The sequence below is a fragment of the Macaca mulatta genome, chromosome 14, assembly GCF_049350105.2.
Source record: "Macaca mulatta isolate MMU2019108-1 chromosome 14, T2T-MMU8v2.0, whole genome shotgun sequence".
NCBI classification, from domain to species: Eukaryota; Metazoa; Chordata; class Mammalia; order Primates; family Cercopithecidae; genus Macaca; species Macaca mulatta.
Window position 1 is genome coordinate 119,894,972 of NC_133419.1, and position 16,083 is coordinate 119,911,054.

Genomic DNA, 16,083 nt, shown 5'->3' on the forward strand with positions numbered 1-16,083 from the left:
CGGCGGCCGGGAGAGGCCCCTCCTTCAAGCCCTGCTTCTCTCCCTCGCTCGCAGTCCAGCCGAGCCGGCGGACCCGCCTGGGCTCCGACCCTGCCCAGGCCATGGCCGGCAACGTGAAGAAGAGCTCTGGGGCCGGGGGCGGCGGCGGCTCCGGGGGCTCGGGCTCGGGTGGCCTGATTGGGCTCATGAAGGACGCCTTCCAGCCGCACCACCACCACCACCACCACCACCTCAGCCCCCACCCGCCGGGGACCGTAGACAAGAAGATGGTGGAGAAGTGCTGGAAGCTCATGGACAAGGTGAAAGGCCTGCGGAGCGCCCGCTGTTGCAGGGTGGGCGTGGGCGGAGGGCCGCGGGGTGGGGAACGAGCGGACGGAGGAAGCGGGGGAGGGGACGTGTCTGGTGAAGCCGGGGAGGCGCGGAGCCGGGGTGACCGGCCGGGGGATGGGGGGCGTGGGGGCGGGGACGAGGCCGGGAGGGTGGGGGGCGGCGTGGGGGAGGGGCTGCCGTTGGGAGTCGGGGAACGCTGGGGTGCCGCGTTTGGGGTAGCCAGACAAAGATGGAGTGGGGGCTGGGGCGAAGGTTAACTGGGAAGCCAGTGGGGCGGAAGTATAATGGGGGGTGCGGAGTTTGGGGCTCTGTGCAGGGTGTAGGGATGTAGGTCACGGAATTGGCCTGGGAGGTTAGCAGGGAAGGCGTGAGGAAGAGTGTTTGATTTACCGGCTGGGGCTCTTGGCTGGGTGAGATCTAACCAGGGAATTAGGTTCCTGGGCTCTGATTGAGGAACCTGGCTGGGGTCAGGACAGCTCCGCAGGGAAGCTGTGCTCTGGGTGAGAGTATAGTGCCTTCTCATTAAGATGTAACCCGAAGATAAAAGACATAGGGATGTTTAAGTGGGGCAAGGAAATAACTTTCCTCCACATCTAGCGCCAGCTCAAGTTTTTTGTTACCCTCAGAAACACTGGATTTGATCCATTGCTGGTGCTGAGATATGCACTGATTAAACCACAAGTTCTGGTTAGAACTATTATCTTCTGAAAGATGGACTGGCTGAGCCTGTTAAGCAGCAGCAGATTCTGACTTCTTAATAACTTCCTCCCTACTACACCGCTTGAGCTGGGTTCTTTTTTTCTGGTAACGGTTCTGACTCCTTATTACAGGTCCTGACTTTAAACTTGTTCGATGAGCTTCTTTGATTACGCTTGTTTGTTTGTTTTTTGCAAATGCGAACAAAAATAACTCCTTTATATTTAGCCAGTAAGTTTGTCATTTGGGAGACTTTTACTTCCTTATAGTTGTTTCTATATAATGAAATGTAGTTAGTCTCAAGTAATTAAGTGTTTAAGCAGTCAGACGCTTTGGTAGAATTCAGTACGTTTTCTTGGTATTTTTCATATTCATTAATTACTTTGGCAAAATTCATATTGCGCATGAAAAGTGATTAGAAGTATCTGGCACGTTCTAACAGAATGGTGTTATTTCCTCCAGGGTAAAATTTGGTTTTCTTTGGTTCCTCTCTGGGCCTCGGTTCCTCTTCTGTAAAGTTCTTCATGGGGTGTTTTGGACTAGAAACCGCTAATACAATGATTATGAAGCGCTTAGCCAATGTAATGTGCAATTCAAATGCCTAATAAGTCCTGTGTGTGAATTAACACTCCTGTAGTGCGTGCCAGTGGTTTCATAGCTACCTTTTTAGGGCTGGTTTTTCTCATGTTAAATAATTGGTATTGTAATGAATGACACAAGTATTTGTGTGTTGATTATATTGGTGGTGTAGTACTAATTTTATTATTAGAAATTATAATAAAATCCTTACAGAAAGTTTAGGTGCGTAAAGGAAACTTTAAATGTGTCGCCTCTTTTAAAAAAAAGCGCATCGGAGGTATTCAAATGCTGAAGTTTGTTAGTTTGCTTTTTAGGGATATATCGTTAAGGACTAAAAAATTTCCTCTGGCATAGAAAAAAATACCTTTATAATGAGTGTCTCGTATCAGACATGTGGGTGCAGTACAATCAAAATTGTACTGATTAGTGACCCCTGCTTAAGAATAATCTCTTTATTAAAGAGATTCTGTATTCTGTTTTTTTTTTTTTTTCTTGAGATGAAGTGTCTGCTCCTGTTACCCACTGGGCCCGGCCCTCTATTCTAAAAGAATAAGAATATTCTGTATTCTTATTAAAGTGTTTCTGTAAATACAGAGTAAGATATAGGTAGTCCTATTCTACAAGGTAGCCCAAATAAAATCCTCCCTTAAGTCTTACTCCTTCATCTATTTAAAGTATGTGTATTGAATTTTGATTTATTCAGCAGAATGTTTAATTATTTGGGAAGAATAAAGAGGACTCAAAGTTTCGACTCAAATTGCTTTTCAGGTTTGATAGTTTCACAGAAAGTAGGCTTCTAGCTTTTCCATTCCAGTGTAGGGAGAGGGATGTTTTATTTTTGTATTACTTGCCTCAGAGGTTGGTTTTAGTACTATCTCCTCCCCCTGTATCACATATTTCTAGTTGCTCTGAAAACGTAGTATTTTCTGATGTGTCAGTCTGATAGGTTTATGCTGCTTTCCAGATCTTTGAATACCTCTGTGATGTTACTAGATTGCACCATCTCTTTTACCCTTGATGTTTTGAGCATAAGGTTTACTCTTTTTTTCACTTTATTTTTATTGTTGAAAGTCTTAAATGTGTCACCACACCTGGACTTCAGGTGCTATAAGTGGTGAAGAACCTACTGTCAAATCCACAGATGTCCCACACATTTATTTCTTTTTAACAAAATTTTTGGGCCAGGTCCCATGGTTCACACCTGTAATCCCAGCATTTTGGGAGGCCGAGGTGGGCAGATCACTTGAAGTCAGGAGCTCCAGACCAGCTCTGTCAACATGGTGAAACCCTGCCTGTACTAAAAAATACAAGAATTAGCCAGGCGTGGTGGCAGACGCCTGTAATCCCAGCTACTTGGGAGGCTGAGACAGGAGAATCCCTTGAACCTGGGGCAGAGATTGCAGTGAGCCAAGATCATCGTACCACTGCACTCTAGCCTGAGCTACAGAGCGAGACTCGGTCTCAAAAAAAAAAAAGAAAAAAAAAAGTCTGTTTAATTCCTTTGAATGACACACATTTAGTTCTTTTTTTTAAATTTTAATTTTAATTTTTTGAGACGGAGTTTCACTCTTACTGCACAGGCTGGATGCAATGACACGATCTCAGCTCACCGCGACCTCCGCCTGCTAGGTTCAAGTGATTCTCTCCTGCCTCAACCTCCTGAGTAGCTGGGATTACAGGCATGTGCCACCATGCCCAACTGATTTTTTTTCTTTTTTTTCCTGTTTTCAGTAGAGACAGGGTTTCTCCATGTTGGTCAGACTGGTCTCGAACTCGCGACCTCAGGTGATCTGCCCCCCTCGGCCTCCCAAAGTGCTGGGATTACAGGTGTGAGCCACCACGCCTGGCCATACACACATTTAGTTCTAAGTCACCATCTCATACCTGTTTTATCTTTGTTGTTGAAGCTGGATGAATATTATTCCAGCCAACTCTTAATCAGTTTATTGAATTAGCACTGGGAACTGTTAGTCTCTTTCCTTCCCCCAATATGGGATCTATACAGATGGAAAAATTGGCATAAGACATGGGTTCTGGTTAACATAGGCCCGATTTCCTAATCCATTATGGAACTTAAACTTACTATTGGAAAAATGTTTGTGCTAGAATGCTTGTTATTAAACTAAAGTTAGACAGAGCCTCTGGTTTTCTTTTTGCCACCCCAGGATATTGTAATAAACATGTGCATAAGTACTTCTATGCGAAGAAAGTCGCTAGTAAGCCAAAAGACAGTTGGGCAGAGAGGAGAGGAGTGGGAAGTGAAGAGAAAAAGTCACCTAAATTGGCCTTAAACGTATGCCGGGCTCACACCTGTAATCCCAGCACTTTGAGAGGATGAGGTAGGTAGATCATTTGATCCCAGCTTGAGCCCAGGAATTCCAGATCAGCCTGGGCAACATGGCGAAACCCTGTCTCTGCAAAAAATACACATGTTGGCCAGGCATGGTGGTACCTTCCTCTAAGTTTGAGCTGCTAGGGATGATAGCTTGAGCCTAGGAGATCGAGGCTGCAATGAGTTGTTGAGCGAGCCACTGCACTCCAGCCTGGGGAACAGAGTGAGACCCTGTCTCAAAAATAAGTAAATTGCTTTAAATGTAAATTTAGAAGTATCAAAGTGTTTAATTTGATAAGAGAGTTTATTTATTTATTTGCTCTGTCACCCAGGCTGGAGTGCAGTGGCACGTTCTCAGCTCACTGTTTCCTCCACCTCCCAGGTTCAAATGATTCTCGTGTCTCAGCCACTGAGTAGCTGGGATTACAGGCATGCGCCACCATACCTGGCTAATTTTTCTATTTTTATTTTTTACTAGAGACAGATTTTCACCATGTTGGCCAGGCTGCTCTCGAACTCCTGGCCTCAGTTGATCTGCCCAACTCAGCCTCCCAAAGTGCTGAGATAACAGGCATGAGCCACCATGCCTGGCTCAATTTAGTAAGAGACTTTACATTCCATTATGAAATAGAACAGAGGTTGGCAAACTTTTTCTGAAAAGGGAGGTTTCAGAGCCATTGTAAATACCGTAATCCTCCATTATCCTAGGGGATATGTTCAAGACACCCAGTGGATGCCTGAAAACCCTGGATAGTACTGAACCCTGTACATATACTATGTTTTTCCTATACATACGTACCTATGATAAAGCTTAGTTTATAAATTAGGCACAGTAAGAGATTAACAACAACAATAATGAAAGAGTACAATTACAAAATACACTGTAGTAAAAGTTATGTAAATGTGGTCTCTCAAAATATCTTATTGTAGGCTGGGCGTGGTGGCTTATGTCTGTAATGCCAGCACTTTGGGAGGCCGAGGCAAGTGGATCACCTGAGGTCAAGAGTTCGAGACCAGCCTGACCAAAAAGGTGAAATCCTGTCTCTACTAAAAATACAAAAATTAGCTGGGTATGGTGGTGGGTGCCTGTAATCCCAGCTACTTGCGGGGCTGAGGCAGGAGAATTGCTTGAACCTGGGAGGCAGAGGTTGCGGTAAGCTGAGACTGCTCCATTGTACTCCAGCCTGGGCAGCAAGAGTGAAACTCCGTCTCAAAACAACAACAAAAAATCTTATTGTATGGTACTGCAGGTAATGGTAACCTTAGATATGGGGAGATTACTGTATTTTAGGCTTTGCTGGGCACACAGTAAGTCTCATGTTCTTTGTTGTTATTGTTACAACTCTTTTTATTTTTATTTTAGTTTTTTTTTTGAGACGGAGTCTTGCTCTGTCTCCCAGGCTGGAGTGCAGTGGTGCAATCTCGGCTCACTGCAAACTCCACTTCCCGGGTTTACGCCATTCTCCTGCCTCAGCCTCCCGAGTAGCTGGGACTACAGGTGCCCGCCACCACACCCGGCTAATTTTTTTTGTATTTTTAGTAGAGACAGGGTTTCACCATGTTAGCCAGGATGGTCTTGATCTCCTGACTTCATGATCTGCCCACCTCGGCCTCCCAAAGTGCTGGGATTACAGGCTTGAGCTACCACTCCTGGCCACAACTCTTTGTATTTTTTATTTTTTGAGGTAGAGGCTCACTCTGTCGCCCAGGCTGGAGTGCAATGGCATAATCTCAGCTCACTGCAACCTTTGCCTCCTGGGTTCAAGCAATTCTTTTGCCTTAGCCTCCTGAGTAGCTGGGATTACAGGTGCCCACCAGCACACCCAGCTAATTTTTGTACTTTTAGTAGAGATGGGGTTTTGCCATGTTAGCTAGGCTGGTCTTGAACTCCTGACCTCAAGTGATCCGCCCACTTCAGCCTCCCAAAGTGCTGGAACTACAAACATGAGCCACCGCGCCCGGCTGTTGTTATGACTCTTTAAAAATGTGAAAGCCACAAAAAAAGGATACAGGTGATAATTTGCCCACTCCTGAAGTAGAGCATCTATTTTAGGTTTGAATTTTATTTTCATTTTATTTTTTTATTATTTTTGAGGTGGAATTCCACTCTTACTGCCCAGCCTGGAGTGCAATGGCGCGATCTCACCTCACCGCAGCCCCTGCCTCCCAGGTTCAAGCGATTCTTCTGCCTCAGCCTCCCCAGTAGCTGAGATTACAGGCATGTGCCACCATGCCTGGCTAATTTTGTATTTTTAGTAGAGACAGGGTTTCTCCATGTTGATCAGGCTGGTCTCGAACTCCTGACCTTAGGTGATCCACCTGCCTCAGTCTTCCAAAGTGAGCCGCCATGCCCCGCCCTTATTTTTAATTAGTTTATATAATTGAAACATTAAGGTATTGATGATTTTTAAATGGGATATAGTTTGTTAGAAAAATACATTTAAAAGCATGAGCTTGAAAGAAAATTACATTTTTTTTTTTTTTTAATTTAAAAAAATATTTAATTGCCCGGGTATGTGGTGGCTCATGCTTGTAATCCTAGCACTTTGGAGGCCGAGGCGGGTGGATCACTTGAGGTCAGTTTGAGACCAGCCTTACTAACATGGAGAAACCCCTTCTCTACTAAAAATACAAAAAATTCGCCAGGTGTGGTGGCGCATCCCTATAATCCCAGCTACATGGGAGGCTGAGGCAGGAGAATTGCTTGAACTCGGGAAACAGGCTGCGGTGAGCCGAGATCGCATCATAGCACTCCAGCCTGGGCAAGAAGAGCAAAACTCCGTCTGAAAGAAAAAATATATATATATTTTATTTTTATTGATTATTATTAACTAGTATTTTTTTAAAAAATAGAGACAGGATCAGGCCTGGCACGGTGGCTCACGCCTGTAATCCCAGCACTTTGGGGGACTGAGGCTGGGGGATCACCTGAGGTCAGGAGTTTGAGACCAGCCTGACTAACATGGTGAAACCCTGTCTCTACCAAAATTAGCTGAGCCTGATGGCTATGGGAGGCAGAGGTTGCAGTGAGCCGAGATCGTGCTACTGCCCTCCAGCCTAGGCGACAGAGCAAAACTCTGCCTCAAAAAAAAACAAAAGAAAAAAAATAGAAACAGAGTCTGACAATGTTGTCTAGGCTGGTCTCAAACTCTCTTGGGCTCAAATAATTCTCCCATGTCAGCCTTCCACAGTGTTGGGATTACAGGCGTGAGCCACTGCGCCCAGCCAAAAAAGTATTTTTAAAAGATGATTATTGGCCGGGTGCGGTGGCTCAAGCCTGTAATCCCCGCACTTTGGGAGGCTGAGACGGGTGGATCACGAGCTCAGGAGATCGAGACCATCCTGGCTAACACGGTGAAACCCTGCCTCTACTAAAAAATACAAAAAAACTAGCCGGGCGAGGTGGCGGGCGCCTGTAGTCCCAGCTACTCAGGAGGCTGAGGCAGAAGAACGGCGTGAACCCGGGAGGCGGAGCTTGCAGTGAGCTGAGATCCGGCCACTGCACTCCAGCCTGGGCAACAGAGCGAGACTCTGTCTTAAAAAAAAAAAAAAAGATGATTATTTCCTTCCTTCTAACTTTTCCTGCCTTACCCTATCCACCTTGCCTCCTGTGCCTCCTAAAAGCACCTTAGGAAACTTCCTGTATTTTGGAAGTGAGATGCACTTAGAATTTGCAAATTAGTATATAGCATTTAATTGGACTACTACTTAACTCCCTCCCTTCCTTACCTTCCTGTATCTGCATACTCAAGCATAGTGGTAGGTATTAAGTTGTTACACTCTAGGAGATTACATTACAAATTGTATATAAGTGATGTGACTATAGGTGAAATACGTCTGAAGTGATAAGGATCTCTTAAGTTTATCTTCTCTGTGTGAAATGTGTCAATATTTTTTCTGTATTTATCTTAACCTCTCAAGATTGTAAAGTCCTTGAGGGTAGCACCTGTAACCTGCTTATCCCCTGCAATAACCAGTTATGGAGCCTTCCATAATAGTAGATACTTTGTAAGTTTTTTCGTTTTGTTTTTATTTTTTTAGAAAGGTATTTATTTATTTATTTTTTAGTACACTTGAAAGAGGGCCAAGTGGGTGACTTGAGACCAAGTGCCTATTTTTATTTTTATTTATTTTTTACTAAAGAGACAGAGTCTTGCTCTAATGCCCAGGCTGGAGCGCAGTGTCACAGTCATAGTTCACTGCATCCTTAAGCGTCTGGGCTCAAGCCATCCTCCTGCCTTGGCCTTCCAAAGTGCTGGGACTATAGTCACAAGCCACTGCACCCAGCTAGTAGTTGGCTTTGTGGGCCCCCAAGGAATAACTGCATGGAAAAGGTATGGAGGGGGGCATCCATCTTTTCTTTTTTTTTTTCTTTTTCTTTCTTTTTTTTTTTTTTTTTTTTTTGAGAGGGAGTCTCGGTCTGTTGCCCAGGCTGGAGTGCAATGGCATGGTCTTGGCTCACTGCAACCTCTGCCTCCTGGGTTCAAGCAATTCTCTTGCCTCAGCCTCCTGAGTAGCTGGGACTACAGGTGTGTGCTACCACACCTGACTAATTTTTGTATTTTTAGTAGAGACAGGGTTTCGCTGTTCTGGCCAGGCTGGTCTCAAACTCCTGACCTTGTGATGTGCCCGCCTTGGCCTCCGAAAGTGCTGGGATTACAGGCATGAGCCACCACGCCCGGCGGGGGGCATCTATCTTAATTACATTAAAACTTATTTATTTCTTGCAGTAGCCCTTTGTTGGTATCATCCCTGTTTTATATATAAAGACATTTAGGCTCAGAGTGGTTAAGTAGCTTAGTTAATAATGGAGCCTGTCTTGGAATGGTGGATTACCCACCGTCCTAAAAGTTCTTCCATACGTTACCTTCTCAGGTATACAACAAAGTCTCAATCACAAAAGCCATTTATTTAGAAAGTGACCTGTTGAGGTCACCTGCTGTATAGACCTCTGACTTATACAGCATTCCCCTCCATTCGAGGGAAGTAGACATTCTCTGTTTTTTTTAATTATTATTATTTTTATTTTTATTTTTATTTTTTTTGAGACGGAGTCTCACTCTGTGGCCCAGGCTGGAGTGCAGTGGCCGGATCTCAGCCCACTGCAAGCTCTGCCTCCCGGGTTTACGCCATTCTCCTGCCTCAGCCTCCCGAGTAGCTGGGACTACAGGCGCCCGCCACCTCGCCTGGCTAGTTTTTTGTATTTTTTAGTAGAGATGGGGTTTCACCATGTTAGCCAGGATGGTCTCGATCTCCTGACCTCGTGATCCACCCGTCTCGGCCTCCCAAAGTGCTGGGATTACAGGCTTGAGCCACCGCGCCCGGCAATTATTATTATTTTTAAAATTAATTAATTTATTTATTTATTTTGAGATGGAGTCTCGCTCTGTCACCCAGGCTGGAGTGCAGTGGCGCGATCTCGGCTCACTGCAAGCTCCACCTCCCAAGTTCACGCCATTCTCCTGCTTCAGCCTCCTAAGTAACTGGGACTACAGGTGCCTGCCACCACACCCGGCTAATTTTTTTTGTATTTTTAGTAGAGATGGGGTTTCACTGTGTTAGCCAGGATGGTCTCGATCTTCTGACCACGTGATCCGCCTGCCTCAGCCACCCAAAGTGCTGAGATTACAGGCATGAGCCACCGTGCTGAGCCCCGGCTGACTAATTTTTATATTTTTAGTAGAGATGGGGTTTCATCGTATTGGTCAGGCTTGCCTCGAACTCCTGACCTCAGGTGATCCGCCTGCCTCAGCCTTCCAAAGTGCTGGAATTACAGGCGTGAGCCACCCTGCCCGGCCTTTTTTTTTTTTTTTTTAAAGACAGAGTCTCTCTCTGTCACCCAGGCTGGCGTACAGTCTCGGTTCAATGCAGTGAGTGGCATGATCTCACCTCCGCCTCCCGGGTTCAAGCAATTCTCTTGCCTCAGCCTCCCAAGTAGTTGGGATTACAGGCATGTGCCACCACACCAGTTAATTTTTGTACTTTTGATAGAGATGGGGTTTCACCATGTTGACCAGGATGGTCTCAAACTCTTGGCCTCGAGTGACTCACCCACTGTGACCTCCCAGGTGTGAGGGATTACAGGTGTGAGCCACCGTGCCTGGCCAGTAGACATTCTCTTGAATGACAGTAAGATAGTGTTTAGTACTATTCAATGAAGTATCTGTTGTCTACTTAAAAGGTTGGTGTTTCTTCAAATTGTGAGTGCTAGTTACTTTGTGTGGTGATCATAGAGGCTTTTGTATACTTTTCCACTTATACTTAATTTATGTTGTGTACTACATTTTTTATTTTTTCTGATCAGATAGTTCAGATTGTAGTTTACTTTTTAGCTTCTGTTTATTAACATCTCTCTCTCCCCCGTTAGAGCTCCTTAGGACCAAGGCTTTGTCTTAACATAGTCCCTCATTTTCTGTCGAATGAATTGAGGGGATCCGGTAGGGAATTTTTTTTTTTTTTTTTTTTAGCGAGTGCTCTGTAACTCGCTAAAAAAGTAACATTTACTGAATGAGGGTTTACCTCATAAAGGTAGTATATAATTATTGTAAAACATGATTTGTGTTTTATGCCTATGAAAAGCTCACCCAAAGAATGTAAGATTCTTCGTAATTCCTTAATGTAAAACATGAGACGGTTGGGTATTTCATGTAATCAGCAATAGGATTTTGAAAGGCATGTAGAATAAAAGTAGGGTTAGGCCAGGGAAAAAGATTGTATGCTCTCTTCATTTTGTGAGTTTGGTTGAAGTTTTTGCTGATTCTTGCTATAGGAAAAAAGTTATTTTTAATATGTTTTTAGCCAGCAGTATACATATAATGAATCTGATAAATCATGGTCAAATTGGTCCTGGAGTCTTCCTCTTCATCAGAGTTCAATGTTATATTCAAACATACAATAATATTTATACTGTGATAATTTCCCTAATGATTAACCTAGAGTGTTGAAAAATGGACTAAATATTTGTTTGAAAACAGCCTACATTTTTGTTTTATTTTTTCGAGATGCCGTCTTGCTATGTTGCACAGGCTGTGTTGCCCAGGCTGACCAACATGGTGAGCTCCATCTCTACTAAAAATACAGAAATTAGCTGGGCGTGGTGGTGCATGCCTATAATCCCAGCTGCTTGGGAGGCCAAGGCAGGAGAATCGTTTAAACCTGGGAGGTGGAGGTTGCCGTGAGCCGAGATCACGCCATTGCACTCCAGCCTGGGCAACAAGAGCGAAACTGTCGCAAAAATAAAAAAGCCGGGGGTTGTGGCCAGCGCCTGTAATCCCAGCTACTCGGGAGGCTGAGGCAGAAGAATCGCTTGAATTTGGGAGATGGTGGCTATGGTGAGCAGAGATTGTGTCGCTGCACTCCAGCCTGAGTGACAGAGCTAGACTCTGTCTCAAAAAAGAAAAAAATAATTGTTAGAAAAGGGGCATTTAACAAGTCACTGAAATATTTTCATGATTAGCAAATTTTGTGCTGGAAGAAAATAGGTAGGAGTAGGCAACCACCTGAAAGCCAGCATCAGCTTTGTCCCCACAGTGCCCCTTCCTGCAGCAGCTTCCGCAAGGAGGGAAAGGGGGTGCTAATGATAGCACTGGTGGTGCGCATCCACTGGGGATCCAAGCACTGGGGAGATGTGATGCCACTATCATAGGTGCACCTGTGGTTCTCTCACAAGAAATAAGCAGCCACTCTGGGTCCCTCTCTGCTGTGTTTGGAATGGCTAGTGAGTCGTGTGTGACAGCATCCCCTGCCTGGGCACCTTCTCACAACCACCACTGTTTGCTGCCTTCCCTGTGGCTTGAATCTGGCATGGAGGAAGGACTGAAATGAGGCCAATTCATTGGTGCTTCATTGAGTGAGGATGGGATCCTAATTTCTGCTTCCTCCTCTCTTGGACTTATTGTACTGTATTTATTTATTTTTATTTTATTTTATTTTATTTTATTTTATTTATTTATTTTTTGAGATGGAGTCTTGCTCTGTTGCCAGGCTGGAGTGCAGTGGTGCAATCTCGGCTCACTGCAACCTCTGCCTCCCGGGTTCAAGCGATTCTCCTGCCTCAGCCTCCCGAGTAAGCTGGGACTACAGGCGCTCGCCATCACGCCCGGCTAATTTTTGTATTTTTAGTAGAGACGGTGTTTCACCATACTGGCCAGGATGATCTCGATCTCTTGACCTCGTCATCTGCCTGGCTCGGCCTCCCAAAGTGCTGGGATTACAGGCGTGAGCCACCGTGTGCAGCCCATATTTTTGTTTTTTTAGGTGGATCTTAAACTGATGTTCAGACTCTGTCAAGCGATTTCTTACAAACCAGTACTCAGATTTTATCATGAATTCAGATAAATTCAGGGGATCTTGTTAAAATACTGACTTTGAATAGGTCTGGAGTGGGGCCTGAGAGATTTTGCATTCCTAATCAGCTCTCAGGAGATGTCACTGCAGCAGGCCCAGGTGCCAGACTTGATATAGGAAGGCCGTATGCCACAGTTCCTTTTATTTTGGAGAAGCTTAGCAGATTTTTTTTTTTTTTTAAGAAATGGCAGTTTAAGATTTTAATTACGATGATCTTCAATTATGAAAGTAGTACTTTAAAATATAACTTTTTGGCTGGATGTAGTGGCTCACACCTGTAATCCCAGCACTTTGAGAGGCTGAGGCAGGAAGATTACTTGAAGCCAAGAGTTCGAGACCAGTCTAGTCAATATAGTTAGAACCAAATCTCTACAAAAATAAAAAATAAAAAAATTATTTGGGCGTAGTGGTGAGTTGCTTTAGTCCCAGATACTCAGGAGGCTGAGGTGGGAAGATCACCCAGGAGTGTGAGGCTGTAGTGAGCTGTGATCCTGCTACTGTGCATCAGCTTGGGCAACAGAGTGAGACCCTGTCTCTAAATAAAGGAAAGGAAAAAGGAAAAGCAGCTGATTCTTAGTTACCTCAAGTGAAAATTATGTTGACACTTTTCCACAGTGACACTTAACATAAATGTAGTAGTTGCTGGGGAGTTAAAGATGACCCGGCACTCACACTTAACAATTTGTGTGATACAGCTGAAGGTACATAGAGGGCTCTGGGAACCCTCTATGCAATAGAGTCTATGGGGCTCATGAGGCAAACCATTAATCTCTGAGGAGGCAAAAAAGGGAATGGGGAGGAACTTTAGACCAGTCAGGCTCTTATGTAATACCCTCAAGCACAATTGTGTCTTAATTAGTATATGGCGTCTAAAAGTGATACTAAAACATTTACAGTTGTCCTTTCCTACCCCTAGTTTGCTTCCTGCAGTTTCAGTTACCTGTGGTTTGAAAATATTAAAGGGAAAATTCCAGAAATAAACAATCCGGAAGTTTTAAATTGTGTACTGTTCTGAGTAACGAGATGAAATCTTGCAATCTTGTGCTGCTTGTGTCCTGGGCATGAATCATCCCTTTATGCAGTGTGGATACATACTGTGGATATAGTAGTGTAGCCACACCGTCTACACTACCAACCTGTTAGTCGCCTAGTAACCATCTTGATTCTCAGATCAACTGTTGTGGTCTTGCAGTGCTTGTATTTGAGTCACCCTTATTTTACTTAATGACCCCCAAAGCATAAGAGTAATGATGCTGGCATTTTAGATATCCAAAGAAAAACCAGAAAGTGCCTCCTTTAAGTGAACAGGTGAAAGTTGTTAAGAAAAAAATCATATTCTGAGGTTACTAAGATGTACAGTAAGAATGAATCTTCTACTCATGAAATTGTGAAGAAGGGGCTGGGCTCAGTGGCTCATGCCTGTAATCCCAGCACTTTGGGAGGCCAAGGTGGGTGTATCACTTGTGTCCAGGAGTTCGAGACCAGCCTGGGCACATGGTGAAACCCTTTTTTAAAACAAAATTTTGAAGAAGCAAAAAGAAACTTTTACTAGGGCTGGACGTGGTGTCTCACACCTGTAATTTCAGCACTGCGGGAGGCTGAGGCGGGTGCATCACTTGAGGTCAGGAGTTGGAGACCAGCCTGGCCAACATGGTGAAACCGTCTCTACTAAAAAATACAAAAATTAGCCGGATATGGAGGCGGGCTCCTGTAATCCCATCTACTCGGGAGGAGGCTAAGGCAGGAGAATTGCTTGAACCCAGGAGGCAGAGGTGGCAGTGAGCCGAGATAGTGTTGCTGCACTCCAGCCTGGGCACAGAGTGAGACTCTGTCTCAACAACAACAAAAAAATTCATACTAGGCTTGCTGTCATACTTCATGGCCCTGGTATATGATAAGTGCTTAGTTAAGATGGAAAAAGTGTTAAATTTGTGGATGGAAGACATGCACAGAAACGTGCTCTGATTGGCGCACTTGGGTTTGGTATTCTTGATTTGAGGCAACCACCAAGGGTCTTGGAATGCATCTAACATAAAGGAGGACCACTGTGATCTCTAGTTCATGCCAAGTATTTGGTTTGAAGTTGCATCAATAACTCTGGACAAATAAACGTTTTTGCATTTTTTTTTTTGAGACAGATTCTCACTCTTTCGCCCACGCTGGAGTGCAGTGGTGTCATCTTGGCTCACTGCAACCTCTGCCTCCTGGGTTCAAGTGATTCTCCTGCCTCAGCCTTTCAAGTAGCTGGGATTATAGGTGGGCACCACCTCACCTGGCTAATTTTTTTTTTTTTTTTTTGAGACGGAATCTCGCTGTGTCGCCCAGGCTTGAGTGCAGTGGCCGGATCTCAGCTCACTGCAAGCTCTGCCTCCCGGGTTTTTACGCCATTCTCCTGCCTCAGCCTCCCGAGTAGCCGGGACTACAGGCGCCCGCCACCTCGCCCGGCTAGTTTTTTGTACTTTTTAGTAGAGACGGGGTTTCACCGTGTTAGCCAGGATGGTCTCGAACTCCTGACCTCGTGATCCGCCCGTCTCGGCCTCCCAAAGTGCTGGGATTACAGGCTTGAGCCACCGCGCCCGGCCTTTTTTTTTTTTTTTAAAACGGAGTCTTTCTGTCACCCAGGCTGGAGTGCAATGGCACGATCTTGGCTCACTGCAACCTCTGCCTCCTAGGTTCAAGCCATTCCCCTGCCTCAGCCACCTGAGTAGCTGGGATTATAGGCATGCGCCACCACGCCCGGCTAATTTTTGTAATTTTTGTAATTTTAGTAGAGATGGGATTTCACCATGTTGGCCAGGCTGGTCTCGAACTCCTTGTGATCCACCCGCCTCGGCCTCCCAAAGTGTGGGAATTACAGGCGTGAGCCACTGCGCCTGGCCATGCGGAGTTATTTTTGTATTTTTAGTAGAGATGGGGTTTCACCATGTTGGGCAGGCTGGTCTTGAACTCCTGACCTCAAGTGATCCGCCTGCCTCGGCCTCCCAAAGTGTTGGAATTACAGGCATGAGCCACCACACCTGGCCCATTTTTGCCTTTTAAAAGTGGAACTGGCTGGGTGCAGTGGCTCATTCCTGTAATCCCAGCATTTTGAGAGATTACAGTGGTAGGATCACTTGAGGCCAGGATTTTAAGACCAGCCTGGATAACATAACAAGACCCTGTGTCTGAAAAAATATTAGCCAGATGTGGCACATGCCTGTAGTCCCAGCTACTGGGGAGGCTGAGGGAGGAGCATCATTTGAGCCTAGGAGGCCCAGGCTGAGTGAGCTGTGATGGCGCCACTGCATTCCAGTGTGGGTGACAGAGTGAGACGCTGTCTCAAAAAAATAAAAATAAAATATATATATAAAAACTGCATGGTTAAGCTGTCAGAACATACATTGTATTGAATGTGTTTTTTCTGCAGTTGATGTGGTAAGTGAAAGTAATGAGACTGGTAATGAATTATAAGTGGCATGGTGTTTTTAGTAAATGCTGTTGGGTGGTATTTGAGAAGTGTTATATAGTAATTACAATTCAAGAACCTGAATGGAGTTTTGAGAAATCAAAAATTGAGAATAGTAATTACAAGTAAGGTGTTTTTCAAATTATTGTCTAATGATGGGGCTATTGTCTAGTGATGACACTTTTTTTTCTCCTATAATTGGTTGACTTTAAAATATGTTTGTTAAAAAAAGTATAGGTGGCTGGACGCAGCGGCTTATGCCTGTAATCCCAGCACTTTGGGAGGCCGGGGTGGGCGATCACTTGAGGCCAGGAATTCAAGACCAGCTTGTCCAACATGTGAAACCCTGTCTACT

At 44.8% G+C, this 16,083-nt stretch overlaps 1 protein-coding gene across 2 annotated transcripts in view; it reads left to right on the plus strand.

Annotated features, from left to right (window-relative positions):
* The window catches only part of CBL (Cbl proto-oncogene), a 104,487-nt gene continuing 88,404 nt past the window's right edge, over positions 1 to 16,083 (plus strand). The window contains 1 exon segment of one of the 2 annotated variants that reach the window (NM_001258147.1): positions 1 to 299. In NM_001258147.1, coding sequence (NP_001245076.1) covers positions 102 to 299 — 198 coding nt within the window. In that variant the 5' untranslated portion in view covers positions 1 to 101. 2 annotated transcript variants of the gene reach the window in all.